This window comes from Salvia splendens, chromosome 8 (assembly GCF_004379255.2).
Source record: "Salvia splendens isolate huo1 chromosome 8, SspV2, whole genome shotgun sequence".
Classification (NCBI taxonomy): domain Eukaryota; kingdom Viridiplantae; phylum Streptophyta; class Magnoliopsida; order Lamiales; family Lamiaceae; genus Salvia; species Salvia splendens.
Window position 1 is genome coordinate 3,661,927 of NC_056039.1, and position 17,449 is coordinate 3,679,375.

Genomic DNA, 17,449 nt, shown 5'->3' on the forward strand with positions numbered 1-17,449 from the left:
GAATTTTTGATGGTGATGAATGCAGGAAAATACAGATCACGATACAGAGATTTACGTGGTTCGATTTACTGAGGTAAATCTACGTCCACGGGAAGAAAAGAGGGCAGAGTTGTATTGCTTGATCTGTTTTCTACAGCTTACAATACAGACTTGCTATTTGATATTTGATCTCTAGAGAACTTAACCCTTCTTTATCTGATCTGAGTTCTATTTATACATTGAACTAAGATCGTGGCTTGCATCACCACTAATGATGGTTGTGAATGTCGTGGAGGTCATGGAGATCCTGCATGGGTCCACTATCCTGCATGAGATCCTACATGAGTCCACTATCTCTGTGCTTGATCCACTATCCTGCATGTGATCCTGCATGAGTTGACTATCTTCCAGTTCGGTCGAATACTGAGACCGAACTTCTGAACTATTGCCGAGCAGCTTTTGCCGATCTGAGAGTAGAGCTTGATTGGTCGGCTTTTACCGAGCTGTAGGCTGGAGCCGAACTCTTTGGTAATGCCGAACTGATTGGTTGGCTTTTACCGAGCTGTAGGCTGGGGCCGAACTCTTTGGTAATGCCGAACTGATACTCTTCCTTGGGCTTTGGGCTGATGGGCCGTCACTGCTATTGGGCTTGTTTAGTACGTACCCCATCACTACCCCCCCCGAAAAGCGAAGTGAATCACTTCGGCGAAGCGAGTCACTTCGGCATTCTGGATAAAGGTACGGGGGAGGCTGACGTCAGGGGACGTGCCTTGCGCGTGACTGCATTAAATGCGACAGTAAAATCCGGCCGTTGAATCCTGAAAAGGTGGGATTCGAAACGGTGCGATGATTTTGAAATCTTCTCCGAATCTGATAAATACGTCCTTTCTTCATCATTTGAATACTTTTGCTATAGCTTCTTCTGCACTCTATCTCCTTCGCGTAAAAATTTTCTTCCGCTTTCAAGAATTTTTTGAGAATTTCTTCAGACTTTCGAAGAGTAAGAACTATGTCTTCTTCTTCTTCTTCTGAGTCAGGTAGCGGTAGGAAAAGGGGTAAGGGGTCTTCTAGCCGGAAAGAATCTGGGGAGAAGACCGTAGAGTATTTTCACAGCGTCTTGAGTAAGGATACTGTGATATCCATATACGAAAAATATCTTCTTCCCAGGGGGAAGGCGGTGGTTCCCGACGACGATCATAGGGCTAACGAGCCGCCGGAGGGTTATGCCACCGTTTACGAAGCCTGCTTAGAATGCGGGCTTCGTTTCCCTCTTCCCCCACCTTTTGTAGAGCTTCTTGATTTCTTTCAACTCCCTTTAGGTCAGGTGACTCCGAATTCTTGGAGGCACTTATCGGCTTTTGCTGCCGAACTGCGTAGGCTAGATAAGGATCTGTCTCTGAGGGCAATCCTTAATTTTTTCCAGTTTAAGAGGAAGGGATCTTGGTTTTACCTGATCCCTTTACAGCCTTTTAGGGCCTTCTGCAAAACCAAATGGCCGAAATGGCAAAACCGCTTCTTTTTTTATAATAGGACAGCGGCTCCGGGCTTTCCCTGGAGAGGGCCGAAGTCCGTGATTCCTCATCCTCGGTTAGAACCGTTGGCCGAGCTCGAGGGCGAGCTCAATAAGATTCCTATGATTAGGAAACAGTACTCGGAAACTGAGCTCGTCAAGGGCGACCTCGTGTTCAATATCTCGTCTTCGGACGAAGAAACTGAGGGTGAGGATTTCTTTTTTATGCTTTACTGCTTTAGCGGCGAAAACTAACCTTGCTTTCTTGCTTTTTGGCAGTGTACATGCTGAATAAGATTAGCCGCAAATCCTCCGAGCTTAAGGAGCCGGAGAAAGAGAAGGCTACCAGCTCGGCGCCTGATGCCGAGAAGAATCCGAAGAGGCAAAAGACCTCTTCGGATCCAAAGAAGCCGGAGTCGACTTCGGCAAGTAGGAAGGGGAAGACCCAGAAGCCCCCGAGAGCGCCAGAGAAAGACGTGGTCTTGGCGCCTCCTTCGGAACATATCTGTGAGCCCTTTTTATGGCCCACGGACTTCGCCGAGGTGAATTCTCTTCTTGATTTTCTGGCCTTGCTTTTTTCCTGTATTTTTTGTGGCCCCTCTGTTGACTTTTTGCTTTTTCCATTTTCAGAGGAACGATATGCTCTCCAAGCTCGTCGCCGTTGAACTCTCCAAAGCGTCCAACGACTATGCTGAGATGCAGAGGAAGTTGGCGGCTGCTTGTCACCGGGCCGAGCAGGCTGAGGCAAACTTTGAGAAAGCCAGAGCTGCTAGGATTTCGGCCCAGGATGAAGCTCAGTTTGCCAAAAACCAGCTCGTCATCCAGCGAGAGCAGACGAAACGGAGGGATGCTGCCGCCGTGGTTGCCCAAGGAGAGGCTCTCCGTGCTTTCGCGGAGAAACTCTTTCTGAGCAACCAATTTTCAGCCTTTGTCGGTGATCTGCTGAAACTGATGACCGATAAAGCCGAGCAGGGTCCCGAAGTCATCCTGCCGCTGTACGGCCGAGAGATAGCAGCTCGGCTTCAGAGTCTGCCAGTGCTTGAGGAGCTTGCTTCGTCCTCGGTCCTGCTTTCTGCAGACCAAGTTCGTAGTTGCCGAGCTGACCGCGATGAGAACATGGAGGCTATCTTTGCCTCCATAGGGTCAGTTTCACCCGCTCCAATTTTCCATGGAGAGGGTGAGACCGAGCAGCATGAGCGGCAGACCGGCGATGAGCAGGCCGAGCAGGAGGCGCAGCAGATCGGCTACGGTGGCGCCGAGCAGGCTGGGGAGAGCAGGGAGGCCGAGGCTGAAGCTGAAGCAGACAAGGAGAAGGAAGCTGAACCTCACCGAGAAGGCGGAGACGAAGCTGGCGGAGTATGATTTCGTCTCCCTTCTCTTAGTTTAGTTTCTTCCTTCTTGTAAAACGGCCTTGAAGCCCTTGTGTAGAAAAAATTTTTTTCTTATGAATGAAAAAATTCTTCTTTCTGCTCTTGTGTCTTCGTATAGCCTTTCGTACTCTCTTTTACTCCTGTTGTGGTTTACTACCTGCTCAGTAATCTGAAATGCCGAACTGACATAGCTGCTCTATATTCTGAACTCTTAAGGAGCTGGAGGTACTTCACTGGAAGCGGCTGTACTCTTCGGCTTTAGACGAAGCTGAGAAAAGAGCCATAGCTGACCAGGTGAAGAATGACGAACTCTTGGCTCGTTCAGTGAAGCTGGAGGTTGACAATAAGGACTTAGAGTCCGAAAAGAAAGATCTGGAGGCCGAGCTGAATACCGCCGTCGCTGAGAGGACTGCGTATGAGGATTTCATCTGCAGGCGCGGGGGAATGACCATCTCTGAAGTTCAGGAACGAGTTGACGAACTGTGGGAGGAATATCATGTACTCCGGAGGAACAATGCGCTGGAGAGCTCGGTTTGCCAACAAGTCGTGAATTCATTGCGGCGCTATGCTTCTCGGTACGACATCATTCTTTCCCGGCGTCCTTCAATCGAGAGATTCCTTAGGCATTTCCCGCCAACAGATGCTCGCACTCCAGCTCAAACCCCTGATTCACTTGCTCAAAACCCTACTCCAAGTCAGCAACGAACTCAGGAACAGCCGGAAACGTCAAGACGAGAACGGACTCAGGAGCAACCGGAAACGTCAAGACAAGGACGGACTGAAGTTCGTAGAGGAGCTGTGATTATGAGTGAGCAAGATCAACAAATGCTTCGTGAAGAGACTCTTCGCCGCCGAGGTGCTAGAGCTTCCCGGGCTCAGGGAAGAGGCGGTAGGTCGATTAGAGCATCTCGTCGACCTGCTTATTCTTCAGCTGCCGAGAACGCCCGAACTCGGCTTCACGAGGATTTTGTGAATAGATGGCTCAACTTTAGCAACCAGGGACAGTAGAATAGTCCTTTGTAATGGCGTAACGCCTTCTCGTAGGGCAGCAGAATTGTATGCCGAACAAGTTTTAATAAATGAAATCTTCATTTCGCTTCTATCACTGCGTATTTACAGCTCAGCGAAAAAATTTCATCGTGCTCGTCCTCGGTCTTATGAAGTAAACTTCTTTGACCGGACTCGTCCTCGGTCTTATGAAGTAAACTTCTTTGACCGGACTTGTCCTCGGTCTTATGAAGTAAGCTTCTTTGACCGGACTCGTCTTTGGTCTTATGAAGTAAACTTCTTTGACCGGACTTAGTCCTCGGTCTTATGAAATAAACTTCTTTGACCGGACTCGTCTTTGGTCTTATGAAGTAAACTTCTTTGACCGGACTCGTCTTTGGTCTTATGAAGTAAATTTCTTTGACCGGACTAAGCTTGTGTCCTAATTTGGCGAGTTTTATCGCTCGGATCGGACTTTCCCTTGTCCTAATTTGGCGAGTTTTATCGCGTGGATCGGACTTTCCCTTTGTTGCAGTTCGTTTCAGACGGACTGCTTGTTTCTTAAGCTGAATTGTGGTCTTGTATCCTCCTTAGAAGCTTGGACTCACAATCGTTGGCTTATATATGTTCTAAAAAGGGGATAAGCCTTCGAAGAACAAGATACCTCAGTAACATTTGTAAGAGACGACACGCACATAGACAGACAAAACACACCTAGACAAGCAAGACGCACATAAACGAACGAGACGCACATAGACAAACAAAAAGCACATAGACAAAAAAGGACGAACAAGCACAAAGAAAGCACATACCTCTAGGACCGAACTAGACACAAGACTGACTGACCGGACTGTCTCTTACAAATGGAACTTCTTGAGGTTGGAAATGTGCCATGTTCGGGGTACTTGTTCTCCTGACATGTGAGTCAATTTGTAAGACCCTTTGCCGAGGACTTCTGACACCCGATATGGACCTTCCCATGTGGGTTCGAGTTTGCCCAGCTTTTCTGCTCGGCTTACTTCGTTGTTTCTCAAGACGAGATCTCCCACTTGAAATTGCAGCTTTTTCACCCTTTGGTTATAATACCGGGCTACTTGCTCCTTGTACTTGGCTGCTTTTATGCAGGCCAATTCTCTTCTTTCTTCGGCCAGATCTAGTTCGGCTCTCAGTCCGTCATCATTCATTTCTGAGGAGAAATTTAGAGTTCGGGGACTGGGTACGCCGATCTCAACCGGAATCACGGCTTCAGTGCCGTACACCAGACTGTACGGAGTTTCACCGTTGGAAGCTTTGGGTGTAGTTCGGTAGGACCATAGGACTTGAGGGAGATTTTCTACCCATTGTCCTTTGGCTTGTTCTAACCGAGCTTTCAACCCTTTCACCAAGATACGGTTTGTTACCTCCGTTTGTCCGTTTGCTTGTGGGTGGGAGACCGAAGTGAACCGCTGTTGAATATTCAGCTCTTGGCACCAATTCTTGAATGTCTTGTCGGTGAACTGAGTCCCGTTATCCGAAATGAGGATGTGGGGTAAGCCAAATCGGCACACTATGTTCTTCTAGACGAAATCCAATGCCTTCGAGCTCGTTATCGTAGCTAATGGTTCAGCTTCTACCCACTTTGTAAAGTAATCCACGGCAACGATAAGGAATTTCATTTGCCGAGGAGCTTGTGGTAGTGGTCCCACTATGTCTATGCCCCATTGCATAAAAGGCCAAGGGCTTTGCATAGCATATAGATCGGTCTGCGGCATCTTTGGGATATTTGCATGGATTTGGCACTTCGTGCATGTCTTGACGAGCTGCACTGCGTCTTGTACCAAAGTTGGCCAATAATACCCCCATCTCAGAACTTTTTTAGCTAAAGCTCTAGCTCCGATGTGGCTACCGCAAGATCCTTCATGAACTTCTCTAAGGATGTAGTCCGTCTCTTCTGGCCCTACACATCGCAATAACGGCTGAAGGTAGGACTTTCTGTATAGGACTCCTCCATGAAGTTCGTACCGAAGGGCTCGGCATGTGATTTTCCGAGCTTCTCTCTTATCCTCGGGCAGTTGTCCTTGATCTAGATACTGTAAGATCGGCGTCATCCAGTTCGGCGAGCTGGCTACTGAAAGTACCTCAGCTTCATCAATGCTTCTGTGCATCAATTCCTCCACCTTTGAACTTGGATATGAGGCTAACTTACTTAAAATATCCGCTCGGCTGTTTTCCGCTCTGGGAATGCGGATTATCCGAAAATAAGAGAAACTTCGGCTAATGCTTTGCGCTTTGTCCCAATATTTCCTCATCCTCTCATTACGGGCTTCACTTGTACCCAACATGTGATTCACTACGACTTGTGAATCACAATGGATTTTGAGAGACTTGATAAATAGACTTTGCGCTAGCTTGAGTCCGGCAAGGAGAGCTTCGTATTCGGCTTCATTATTAGTAGTTGGGAATAAGAACCGAAGTGAGTAAGTTACCTCGTGTCCGTCGGGAGCGATAAGTAAAATACCAGCTCCACTTCCCGTTTTATTCGAAGCTCCATCTACGAATCCGCTCCAGCAGTCCGGTGGCTCTACTTCGGATTCCAGGGGCTGTGGTAGTTCGGCATTGGTAGAATTTTTCTGTTCGGCAATGACAGGGATTGCTTGATCGAACTTTGCTTCTGCAAGAAAATCTGCCAAGGCTTGTCCCTTGATGGCTTTCCGAGGTAGGTATTCGATTGAGTGTTCTCCCAACTCTATGGCCCATTTGGCGATTCTGCCTGATGCTTCTGGCTTGGTCAAAACTTGCCGAAGTGGAAGATCGGTTAAGACGCATACCTTGTGAGCATAGAAATATGGCCGCAGTCTCCTTGCTGCATTTACTAATGCCAGAGCAATTTTTTCCAGAGGTTGATACCTTGTTTCTGGACCTCTTAATGCTCGGCTTGTAAAGTAGATGGGAAGCTGCTTTAGGCCTTCTTCTCGTACAAGCACCGCGCTAATGGTCTGATCCGATGCCGCTAAGTATAAGAATATCACTTCAGCATCTGTTGGAGCAGAGAGAATAGGAAGCTCGGCTAAATAACTTTTGAGCTCGTCAAAAGCCTTTTTCTGCTCGACTCCCCACTCAAACTTTGGTGCCTTCTTTAACACTTTGAAGAATGGCATTTGCTTTTCGGCTGCTTGGGAAAGGAATCTATTCAGTGCGGCTAGACATCCAGTTAGCCTTTGCACATCATGTATGGACTTCGGCATTGCCATGTTCTGAACAACTTGAACTTTTAGCGGATTTGCCTTGAGTCCTTCCTTTGAAACCCAACAACCTAGAAACTTTCCCGAATCTACCAAAAAGGTACATTTTTGGGGGTTGAGTTTGAGGTTGGCTTTTCGGAGCACGTCGAGAGTGGACTTGAGATTGTCTTCGTACTCCGAAGTGCTTCTGCTTTTAACGACTATGTCGTCAACATACACTTCAACCTCCTTTCCGATCAAATGCCGAAAAAGCTTATCTACCATCCTTTGATATGTGGCTCCGGCATTCTTTAAACCGAACGGCATCTTTTTATAAGCAAAGATGCCGAAGTCAGTAATGAAAGCCGTTTTTGGAGCATCATTTTCATCCATTAAGACTTGGTGGTAGCCTTTGTATAAATCAAGAAAACAGAAAATTTCGAAGCCGATCAAAGCTTCTACTTTTTTATCTATATTCGGAAGGGGATAGCAATCTTTAGGACAGTGCTTGTTTAGATCGGTAAAATCTATGCACATCCGCCATCCTCCTTCTTTTTTCTTGATCATCACAGGATTGGCCACCCAAGAGGGATATTTCACCTCGAATAATACATCCGCTTTCAGTAATTGGCGGACTTCGTCATGGATGACTTGATTTCTTTCTGCCGCAAAGAGTCTTTGCTTCTGTTTTATAGGCCGGACTGAAAGATCAATATTTAACCGATGAGTGATTACCTCAGGGGGCACTCCGGTCATATCCAACGGAGACCATGCAAAGACATCTTTGTACTCCTTGAGGAGCTGGATGGTCTTTTCCCGGAGTAGAGGCGTTCCCGCGAAACCGATCTTGACCGTTCTGGATGGATCATCTTCGTATAACTGAACGGTCATTGAGTTCGGCTCTGGTGTGACTTCGGTCATTTCGCTTGCCTCTGACTCCGGCTGCTGTGATTGCTATGCTTGATGATGCCGATCTGATTGCTCGGCACTTTTAAGCGCAATCTGCAGACACTCTTTTGCTCTCTTTTGATCACCTCGGATGACCGCTAACCCCCCTTTAGTGGGGAGCTTGATGGTGAGATGATAAGTAGAGCAAACGGCCCGAACTGCGTTGAGCCAGTCTCTTCCCAGGATGATGTTGTACGGAGACCGAGCTTTTACCACAAAGAACTCGATCATCGTACTGGAGCTTGTAGGCGCTTTTCCCACCGTGATCGGAAGGCTGATAATACCTTCAGGGCGGGTGTCCTCCTGGGCGAAACTTTTCAGAGGAAGTGGTGCCGGACTAAGCCGAGCTGGATCCACTTCTAGTTTATCGAAACATTCTTTAAAAAGAATGCTGACTGACGCTCCTGTATCCACAAACACTCTGTGGATCAGTTTGTTTGCCACTCCGGCTTGGATGACAATAGCGTCTTGATGAGGAGAGATGGCCGGGACGGGATCTGCATCTGAAAATGTAATCACTTCGTCCTGCTTCAGCCTTTTATGCGTTGGCTCCTCTCGATTGAAGCCTCTGCGCTCTGACTTCAGGGACGATTTAGTCTTCCCGGCAGGGAGAGCATCAATAGTCAGGATTACTCCATCATATTGCTGCTCGTCATCGTCTTCGGGATCCTGTTGCCTTTTCGGATCCTGAGGAGCGCAGTTCGCACCTCTCTGCTTTTTGTTCTTTTTCGGCTGCTTGCTTTGGTATTTTTTTAATGTCCCTGCTTTCACAAGAGCATCAATACCTGCAGCCAAATGTCGGCACTCCTCGGTATCGTGACCGTGGTCTTGATGGAAGGAGCAATATTGATCCTGAGGTCGACGCGCGGCCGATTTCGTCATCCGCTTTGGTTTTTCGAACATATCGGAATGCAGTTCGAAAATTTCCGCTCTTGACTTGTTCAATGGTACGAACTGAGCGGGCGGCTTCTCAGGATTGAGACGTGGCCCCAATCGGTCTTGCACCGGAGTCCTTTGAATCCTTTCAAAAGGAGTTCGGCGAGGATGTCCCTGATCGCCAAAAGGAGTTCGGCGAGTTTGTCCCTGGTCGCTATGATCGGGCTTCCTCCTGTCTCCTCGGGATGAGCTGTCTAAAGACCGTTTGCGACGGTCTGCCTCATCGGCACGGGAGAACTGGTCCGCAATGTCCCACATCTGTTGAGCTGTTTGCGGACTGCATTCCACGAGCTTTCTGTAGAGAGCCCCGGGCAGGATTCCATTTTGGAATGCCGAAATGACAAGTAGATCATTGAGATCATCTACTTGTAGGCATTCCTTGTGGAATCTCGTCATAAAGTCGCTGATCTTTTCGTCGCGACCTTGACGTATAGAAAGCAGCTGAGCCGAAGTGATTCGGACTTCCGCTTTCTGAAAGAACCTCCTGTGGAAAGCATCCATTAGATCTCGGTAAGATCTAATGCTGCCTTGGGGGAGGCTATCGAACCACCTTCTTGCGTTTCCGATAAGCAGCTCGGGAAACAGCTTGCACATATGGACCTCATTGAGACCCTGGTTCGCCATGTTATACTGATAGCGTCCCAAGAAATCATGAGGATCCACTAACCCGTCATAAGTCATCGACGGAGTTCGGTAGTTCTGTGGCAAGGGAGTTCGGGTGATATCGTCCGAGAACGGAGTCTTCAATGCTCCGTACATGGCGAACCCGACATCTCTTCGGTATGGAGGAGATGGAGTTCTCCTGTGATTCCGGTACCGAGGAGGAACAGGAACATGTCGGGGTTGAGGATTCTTCTTCCTGGAAGACACGGCACTACTGCGGTAGTGACTTTCATGTCTGGATGAGGAAGGAGAATCCACCGTTTTCGTCTTCGGCTCTTGGCTCTTTTGCAGGAAGGCTAAGAACTCATCCTGCTTCTCAGCCAAGAATAGCTTGACAGCCTCATTCAAATCAGGCTGCTGGGAAGACTCGGTGTGTGGACCTTTTGAGCGGCTTGTTCCTTCATCGTGAAAACTGGAAGTAGATGTCTCCCGAGGCTGTTTTCCGGACCTGCGGGCTGGACTAGTTTCCTCATGGTTTTCACGAACGGTATTACGGGTAGTATGTGATCTGGTATGCATTTTTTTTTGGGGTGGAAAAAGGGTCAAAAATTCGCTTTATCACAAATTTGGTTCTCTGTTTCCCACAGACGGCGCCAGTGATGGTTTGGCGAATTTTTGATGGTGATGAATGCAGGAAAATACAGATCACGATACAGAGATTTACGTGGTTCGATTTACTGAGGTAAATCTACGTCCACGGGAAGAAAAGAGGGCAGAGTTGTATTGCTTGATCTGTTTTCTACAGCTTACAATACAGACTTGCTATTTGATATTTGATCTCTAGAGAACTTAACCCTTCTTTATCTGATCTGAGTTCTATTTATACATTGAACTAAGATCGTGGCTTGCATCACCACTAATGATGGTTGTGAATGTCGTGGAGGTCATGGAGATCCTGCATGGGTCCACTATCCTGCATGAGATCCTACATGAGTCCACTATCTCTGTGCTTGATCCACTATCCTGCATGTGATCCTGCATGAGTTGACTATCTTCCAGTTCGGTCGAATACTGAGACCGAACTTCTGAACTATTGCCGAGCAGCTTTTGCCGATCTGAGAGTAGAGCTTGATTGGTCGGCTTTTACCGAGCTGTAGGCTGGAGCCGAACTCTTTGGTAATGCCGAACTGATTGGTTGGCTTTTACCGAGCTGTAGGCTGGGGCCGAACTCTTTGGTAATGCCGAACTGATACTCTTCCTTGGGCTTTGGGCTGATGGGCCGTCACTGCTATTGGGCTTGTTTAGTACGTACCCCATCACTCCCTATATAGTATTTTTCCGTCAACATATCCAATTTTGTTTTTAGTTTGTATCAACTATGAACTAAGAGGTCATCTCAATCTTCATTAAATTTTTTTAATTATTTTGCTTCTTCATTTTAATATACTAAATAATTTAATCTAAATTTCATATCATTTAAGTATGGTGCTCTCTTGTGGAGTATGCGACGAAGAGGGTAGTAAATCTAGGAAGACAACGCTTTAATAAATCAAATAATCAAATCAAAACTATATGCTTTTAAATATAATAGAGTTAAGTAGAAAAGGGAATGTAGAAAAAGGGGATGACAAAGACTTCTAATACAGTAAAATGCACTCCACATTAAATATGAATCTTGTGAGTTGTCACTATATACCATTACACCGCTATATATATATTGCCATATTTAGAATAAACTCCAAAATTTTATTTCATTAATCCGTGATAATTACATTTTGCCACTTTGCTCATTACACCCGTAATCCTATTTACTTTTTCTATCATAAATAAATGAACCACTCACTCAACTAAATCATTATAATCATTTTCATTATAAAATTATAAAAATAAGACGATATTCCATAATATTAAATTTTCAAATTTCTTTAAACACGTACTAATTTAAAATTAGACTAAATATTGCAAAAAAAATATTTAAATAGGAAAAAAACTCCATATATTTATTTATTTGATTGTGTGTTTTTTTAATTGGGTTAGGAGTCCATAAGGTATGGGGCCGGAGTATTAATTATTATGGGAGAGTTAGGAAAGCTCCATCCATCAATCTCTACGAAACACTCATGTCTCAGAAAATTCACACCATAATTCCTCAATTAAGCTAAAAAAACTTCTTCATCAACAATAAACACAAATCTACTAAACATCATTATTATATCCCTCATTGTGCAATAAATAACTAAATCTTGATTAAGGTTAGTTGCGTAACGTCTCTCCAAAGCTTCACTAAACCCCAAACCCACCCCCGTGAATGTACCGAAAAAAACTCAGTGCCCCAAATCACACCTCCCACACCAACTTACTCACCTCCAATCGACACACACACACACTCTCTCTCTCTATAACTTCCTTTTGCCGGAGAATCAGAGCTTTTTGTTTCTCAGATTTATATATCTAGACCAGTTTGGTTTCAATCGAGCAATTTTCACTTGATCTTGCTGAAAATGTGGCATCTCATTATGTTTTCTTGAGCCTTTGTGATCTTGCTTGATATAAAAAATGGCTTATGAAAACTTGGATTTTTCAGCGAAATTCACAATGTGATTGGTGAATTGTGTGCATGCGGTCTTGATTTGTTATGATGGTGGCCGCCGTTCACGGAGACCGACAAAGCCCCAAAACACAGGAGGAACATTCTAGAAGGCCCCCATTGCTGCCGTCGGAGAAAGATTACAGTAATGGAGTTGCAAATAATCAGAGAAAGCCCAAATCCAGAATTGTTTCGTCTAGGTACATGTCCCCTTCTTCTTCTTCTTCTTCTTCGACTTCTACATCAAATTCATCCTCGCTTTCCTCGTCTTCTTCCTCTTCTCGGAGGTATCCTTCCCCTTTAATTTCGAGAAATTCAACGCCGGTCTTAAACGGGACTCCTTCTGCAAGCCCCAAGAGGTCTGTTTCCGTCGACCGCCGACGGGCCAGACCTGTAGTATCCGATCTCGAATCGAAGAATGGAAATGCTGCTCAAGTGTCAGCTGCCGCAAAGCTTCTCGTGACTTCTACCCGGATTTTGTCGGTTTCGTTTCAGGGAGAAGCCTTTTCGCTACCTATTAGTAAGACTAAGGCGGCGCCGCCATCGCCTAATGTGAGGAAAGGGACGCCGGAGAGGAGAAGGGGTGGCACCCCGTTGAGAGGGGGAGGAGATCAGGTGGAGAATTCTAAGCCATCTGATCACAACCGTTGGCCTGCCAGGAATCGGGTGGTTAATCCGTTGTCCTGGAGTTTGGATTGTCGTGGCAACGGAGGTGATCGGAGTAAGGTGGTGGGATCTGCGAATGGAATCCGAACTCTGCAGCAGTTGATGAATGATGAGAGGAGGCCTTCACTTGATGGAAGGATGAGTCTCGATTTGGGGGATTCTGACCTAATTAAGGCAGCTCCTGATGGGAATTCAGTTAAAAATGAACTCTCATTGCCTTGTGATCTCACTGCATCGGATTCAGACAGTGTGTCTTCAGATAGTACTTCTGGAGTTCAAGAATTTGGTGGGGCTGTGAATGGCCGAAATGGGCCTCGCGGGATTGCTGTTTCAGCTAGGTTTTGGCAAGAAACGAATAGCCGGTTGAGGAGGCTTCAGGATCCTGGTTCACCTCTATCAATGAGTCCTACTTCTAAAGTGATGATGCCACCAAATTTGAAAAGGAGTTCGAGTGCTGGTCATGGTCTGTTGATGTCGCCCCCTGCTCGTGGTGGTATTAGACCTGCCTCGCCTAGCAAGCTTATGACGCCCATTGGATCATCTCCATCACGGGGGCAGAGTCCATCTCGGATAAGAAATGCTGTTAGCACCATTAATAACAATTTCAACGAGACTCCTTCAGTCCTTAGTTTTGCTGTTGATGTTAGGAGGGCTAAAGTTGGGGAGAGCCGGATTTTTGATGCGCACTTAGTGAGACTGTTGTACAACCGGAACCTGCAGTGGCGCTATGTGAATGCAAGAACTGAGGCAGTTATGTTGGTGCAGAAACAGAGTGCAGAGGTGAGTGAGTATGTTTTGGTGTTATTTATTGTTTGAGTATACAAATTTGATATCTAGGTGTTATGATGGGTGCTGCGCCTCTTTTCTGTTTCATTCTTAGTTTTATTTCATATTCTCCTTGAGAATATTACCAAGAAAATGAACATAGATCCCCTTACGATATGAGTATTGGAATATATCAATTTGACATGTTAGGTTGACTTGTCGAAACAAGAGGACATGGTTTACGTTTTCTCATCTATCTTCCCGAGACAATGTCCTAATTAGGTTTTCTGATACTTATGCGAATGCTTTCTAAAAAAGAGAAACTCTATGGAAAGGGAGTCCTAGTTTTGGAATATTGGAAGGAATTCTTCAGGTTTTTATTTAGCATTTAATGCAAAATCTAATGCTTTTGCATTAAATTTTCAACTCATTTTTTATATAAAAATTAACGGTTAATCATAGTTTGTAGAGTTCCCCTTCTTATCCCCTGTCGCTGGATTCTGTTATGCAGGATATGTATCAAACTTTTTTCAAAGCTGGGGTTTTGAGCTGGGGAACAAGTTTTATCCATTTCTCTTTAAATTGTGTAATCTTCTTTATTTTTTATATCAGATTCAAAGGGACATAAATACATTTGTTGCGAGTCTGATCATGATTCATTACTTGCTTTATGGTGGCTTTAGTTATTTACTTCCTTCAGACGTTCTATGTGCTAGACTATGTTTTCTCTTTTCCTCATCTTTCGTATATTTCTACCTTTACTTTCATATATCTCTTCCTTTAAGCAATGCCACCATAGATTTTGTGTGTTAGATACCAAGGTGGTTATCATCATTGGTGCAGTTTCCACTATATACCATTTTAAAAAAGTTTTTTCTTGTTCATCTCACGCATATGTAGTGTTTTGATCGAAGGTTTCAGTTCTTTATGCTATTAAGTGAAGTAACATATTGATCTCAGAAGCCAACTTCTAATGTATAAAAAAACAAGCTTATTTGCCACGCTATCATCCAGTCAATTCTGCTCCACTCCATACCTCTTTCGTAGCTGTGTATCTTTCCATTTAGGTAATGGGAAGCCTTCCTCTGCTACATGAATCCAAATTTGATTTTATCCAAGAAAAACCATCTTAACTTAACTGTGTCTTGGTCTTCTTCCTTCCATGCATAGAATTTTCTGATGCAAACGTGGGTGATTAGTCAGTTTCCTTTTCAGTTGTGTTCTTCCGCATCTCAATCTGGTCCTCCATAGTTATTTGTTGGAAAACAGCTTGCTTTTTTTGGCCTAATGTAAGGCCTTGGTTTCTATTGATCATGCATGAGTTGTCTGTGTGCTCCTAGCCCAATGTGTTGCTATCTTCTTATGGTATCTATTCCCATACCATCCAGGACCTTATGGGCGTGCCAGTAAGATCACTATAAAATCTTGCCTTGTGAAATTTTGTGATCTTATTCCTCTATTTGTACCAGAAAAATCTGTGGAATGCCTGGATAGCAATCTCCGATCTACGTGATACTGTCACCAAAAAAAGCCATAGATTGCAGTTGCTGAGGCAAAAGTTGAGACTAGCTTCTATTCTTAAAGGACAAGTAAGCTTTTTTTTCGTTCTCATTTCTTGATAGATAATAGCAGACATTTGTGCTAATTTTCATATTGGCTTATTTATTTAATTTCTATCTTTAAGCCTGAAATTGTTGGAACAAGCTATAGCATTTATCACATGGTTTCTGTGTGCTGACTTATGAACTCCCTTATTTGGGTTCACACAAATCCAAGAAACGGTATCTGTTTGGGACTCTTAGAGATGAGGCATAACACTGGTGAAGCCGAACTATTTTACAGCAAGATAGTCTACGAACTTTGTCTAAACTTTACAGTTTACACCTACTTTTCTGTCATGAATATGTACTGCAAAAATTTTCTTCGACTACGTCTGCTTGATACGACATTTACCTGCAATTCCATTTTCTGTGGCTCCTGTGCATTAGAATCTCATCTGCATTTGCATAAATCCACCTCAATATCATTCTGTTACCAATGCTGAAGTTTGCGTTGGAATTACTTTGGAATTCCCAATAGTGATAAAGTTAGTTTGTAAAATTGGGATTTTGAATCTAGGCAATAATTTCTTCTATTTGCTTTTGAGAAAAAGCCACACCAATTTTTTTAGTTTATCATAATTCTTAGTTGTATAAGTTGGCTAAGTATAAATGTTTAATTTGATATTACTCTGTTTGTGCATGAACATATTTTGACAAACATCCTAGTTTTGGTTTCTCTAATCTCCATTGATATCTTATCATTGTAGATGACCTTGTTAGAAGATTGGGCTTCATTGGAAAATGACCACTCAGTTTCTCTGCTTGGAGCTATCGAAGCCTTAAAGGCTAGCACTCTCCGTCTTCCAGTCGTTGGAGGAGCAACTGTATGTGCCTCTATTAATTCAGAAACAAATTCTTTCCATAGTTGAAACAAAAGTTAACCATGTCATCATATGTGGCAGGCCAACGTTCTAGGCTTGAAGGATGCTATAGGCTCGGCTGTTGATGTTATGCACGGAATGGCATCATCAATATGTTCGCTTCTGCCAGTGGTAATGTCAGCTGCCCTTTCCCTCTTTACATCATTGACTCAATTTAGCTGCTCATAAGCAAGAAACAGAGAAAAAGAGTAAAGATTCCATGGCTGAAATAGTTGATTGGTTTTCAGGTGGAAGAAGTGAACCTTTTAGTGACCGAACTGGAACAAGTGAGTGCCAAAGAGCGAGCTCTACTCCAACAATGCACCGATTTCATTTCCTTGTTAGCAGCCATGCAGGTACTTTTGACTACTTCCCAATCCCTCCTTGCCTACCCTAAAATTTATCTTCTACGACTGTTTACAATGAACGACCACTCCTCCTATGAATCTGACAGGATCGAGCCACTAGCTTGAGAACGCATGTAATACAACATAACTGTGTACGATCAGCTTAACAAGAGAGGTAGGGCTGACTGCAGCCACTCAACAATATATGCTAACACCCATACTGAACCTTCAGACCTCGTGGAGGCAGCAGCGCTTATGTGATAAGAAACAGAGCGAACTCAGCCATTTTTTTTGCAGTGCATCCTGACCTCCAGGTATCCAATATTACAGGAAAAGGGTCTAATACCCTCTAATTAGCCATTCATACGCCTTTCATTTCCGGTTTTTTTTTTCTGGTCTCGTCGCTCTACCACATTGCCGGGGAAGGAAAGCATGTATATAATGTAATATTCTTGCTCTGTTTCTTGTTAATCTTAGATCTGTCTGAATGTGGTTTTATACATGAAGGGAATTGCAGCATCTGAATCTATGAGCTTGTTGTTCAGCATTATTTTACTTCAGTTGCTTAGATTCCGGATTCTCATATCTTTGGGTAAAACGAGGAAATGAGAATCTCGGACCATCTCATTGGGTAGTTTGGTTAATTCATATTCATGTGTTTTGTGAGATGAAAGAGAATGAACAATAGGAGAAAACGACAAAAATCCCCCCAAATGAAAAAATTTGCGCCAGATCTCATATTCTGAAAGAGGGGTGAATTTAATCCCAAAAACTGAAAAGTGGTCCAATTTAATCCCAAAATCTGAACTTTCTCAATTTTAGCACATTTTCCAGTTTACGATTTGGTTTCTAACCACGAGTTTTTCTATTTTTTGCAATTACAACACCTTCTCATAATTGCTTGCTAATGATAATAAATTTCATGCATTTTGGTTTATAATGACTTCAATATTCACAAAAAAAATGCAATCTTTAAAATTTTGGCAGTCACACATGTTTTTAACTTCAAAATTATAAATGGAAAATGATGAAGTTGTTTTTGAAATATGTACTCCTAACGTTCTATAAGAAATCAAACATTTGTTTTTCG

General features: G+C 44.1%; 1 protein-coding gene across 2 annotated transcripts; it reads left to right on the forward strand.

Moving 5' to 3' along the window:
• The first annotated feature begins 11,792 nt into the window (after positions 1 to 11,792).
• On the forward strand, positions 11,793 to 16,909 carry LOC121743748 (QWRF motif-containing protein 2-like). 2 transcript variants are annotated; one of them, XM_042137107.1, is made up of 6 exons: positions 11,797 to 13,566; positions 15,021 to 15,140; positions 15,860 to 15,976; positions 16,055 to 16,144; positions 16,261 to 16,368; positions 16,467 to 16,909. In XM_042137107.1, exons 1-6 carry the CDS (start codon positions 12,169 to 12,171, stop codon positions 16,524 to 16,526), a joined length of 1,893 nt encoding a protein of 630 aa, XP_041993041.1. In that variant the 5' UTR covers positions 11,797 to 12,168; the 3' UTR covers positions 16,527 to 16,909. The 2 variants fall into 2 exon arrangements, with proteins under 2 accessions (XP_041993042.1, XP_041993041.1); XM_042137108.1 differs by lacking the exons at positions 15,021 to 15,140; positions 15,860 to 15,976; positions 16,055 to 16,144; positions 16,261 to 16,368; positions 16,467 to 16,909 and adding an exon at positions 14,063 to 14,981 and having other exon boundaries at positions 11,793 to 13,566.
• Positions 16,910 to 17,449: the final 540 nt, after the last annotated feature.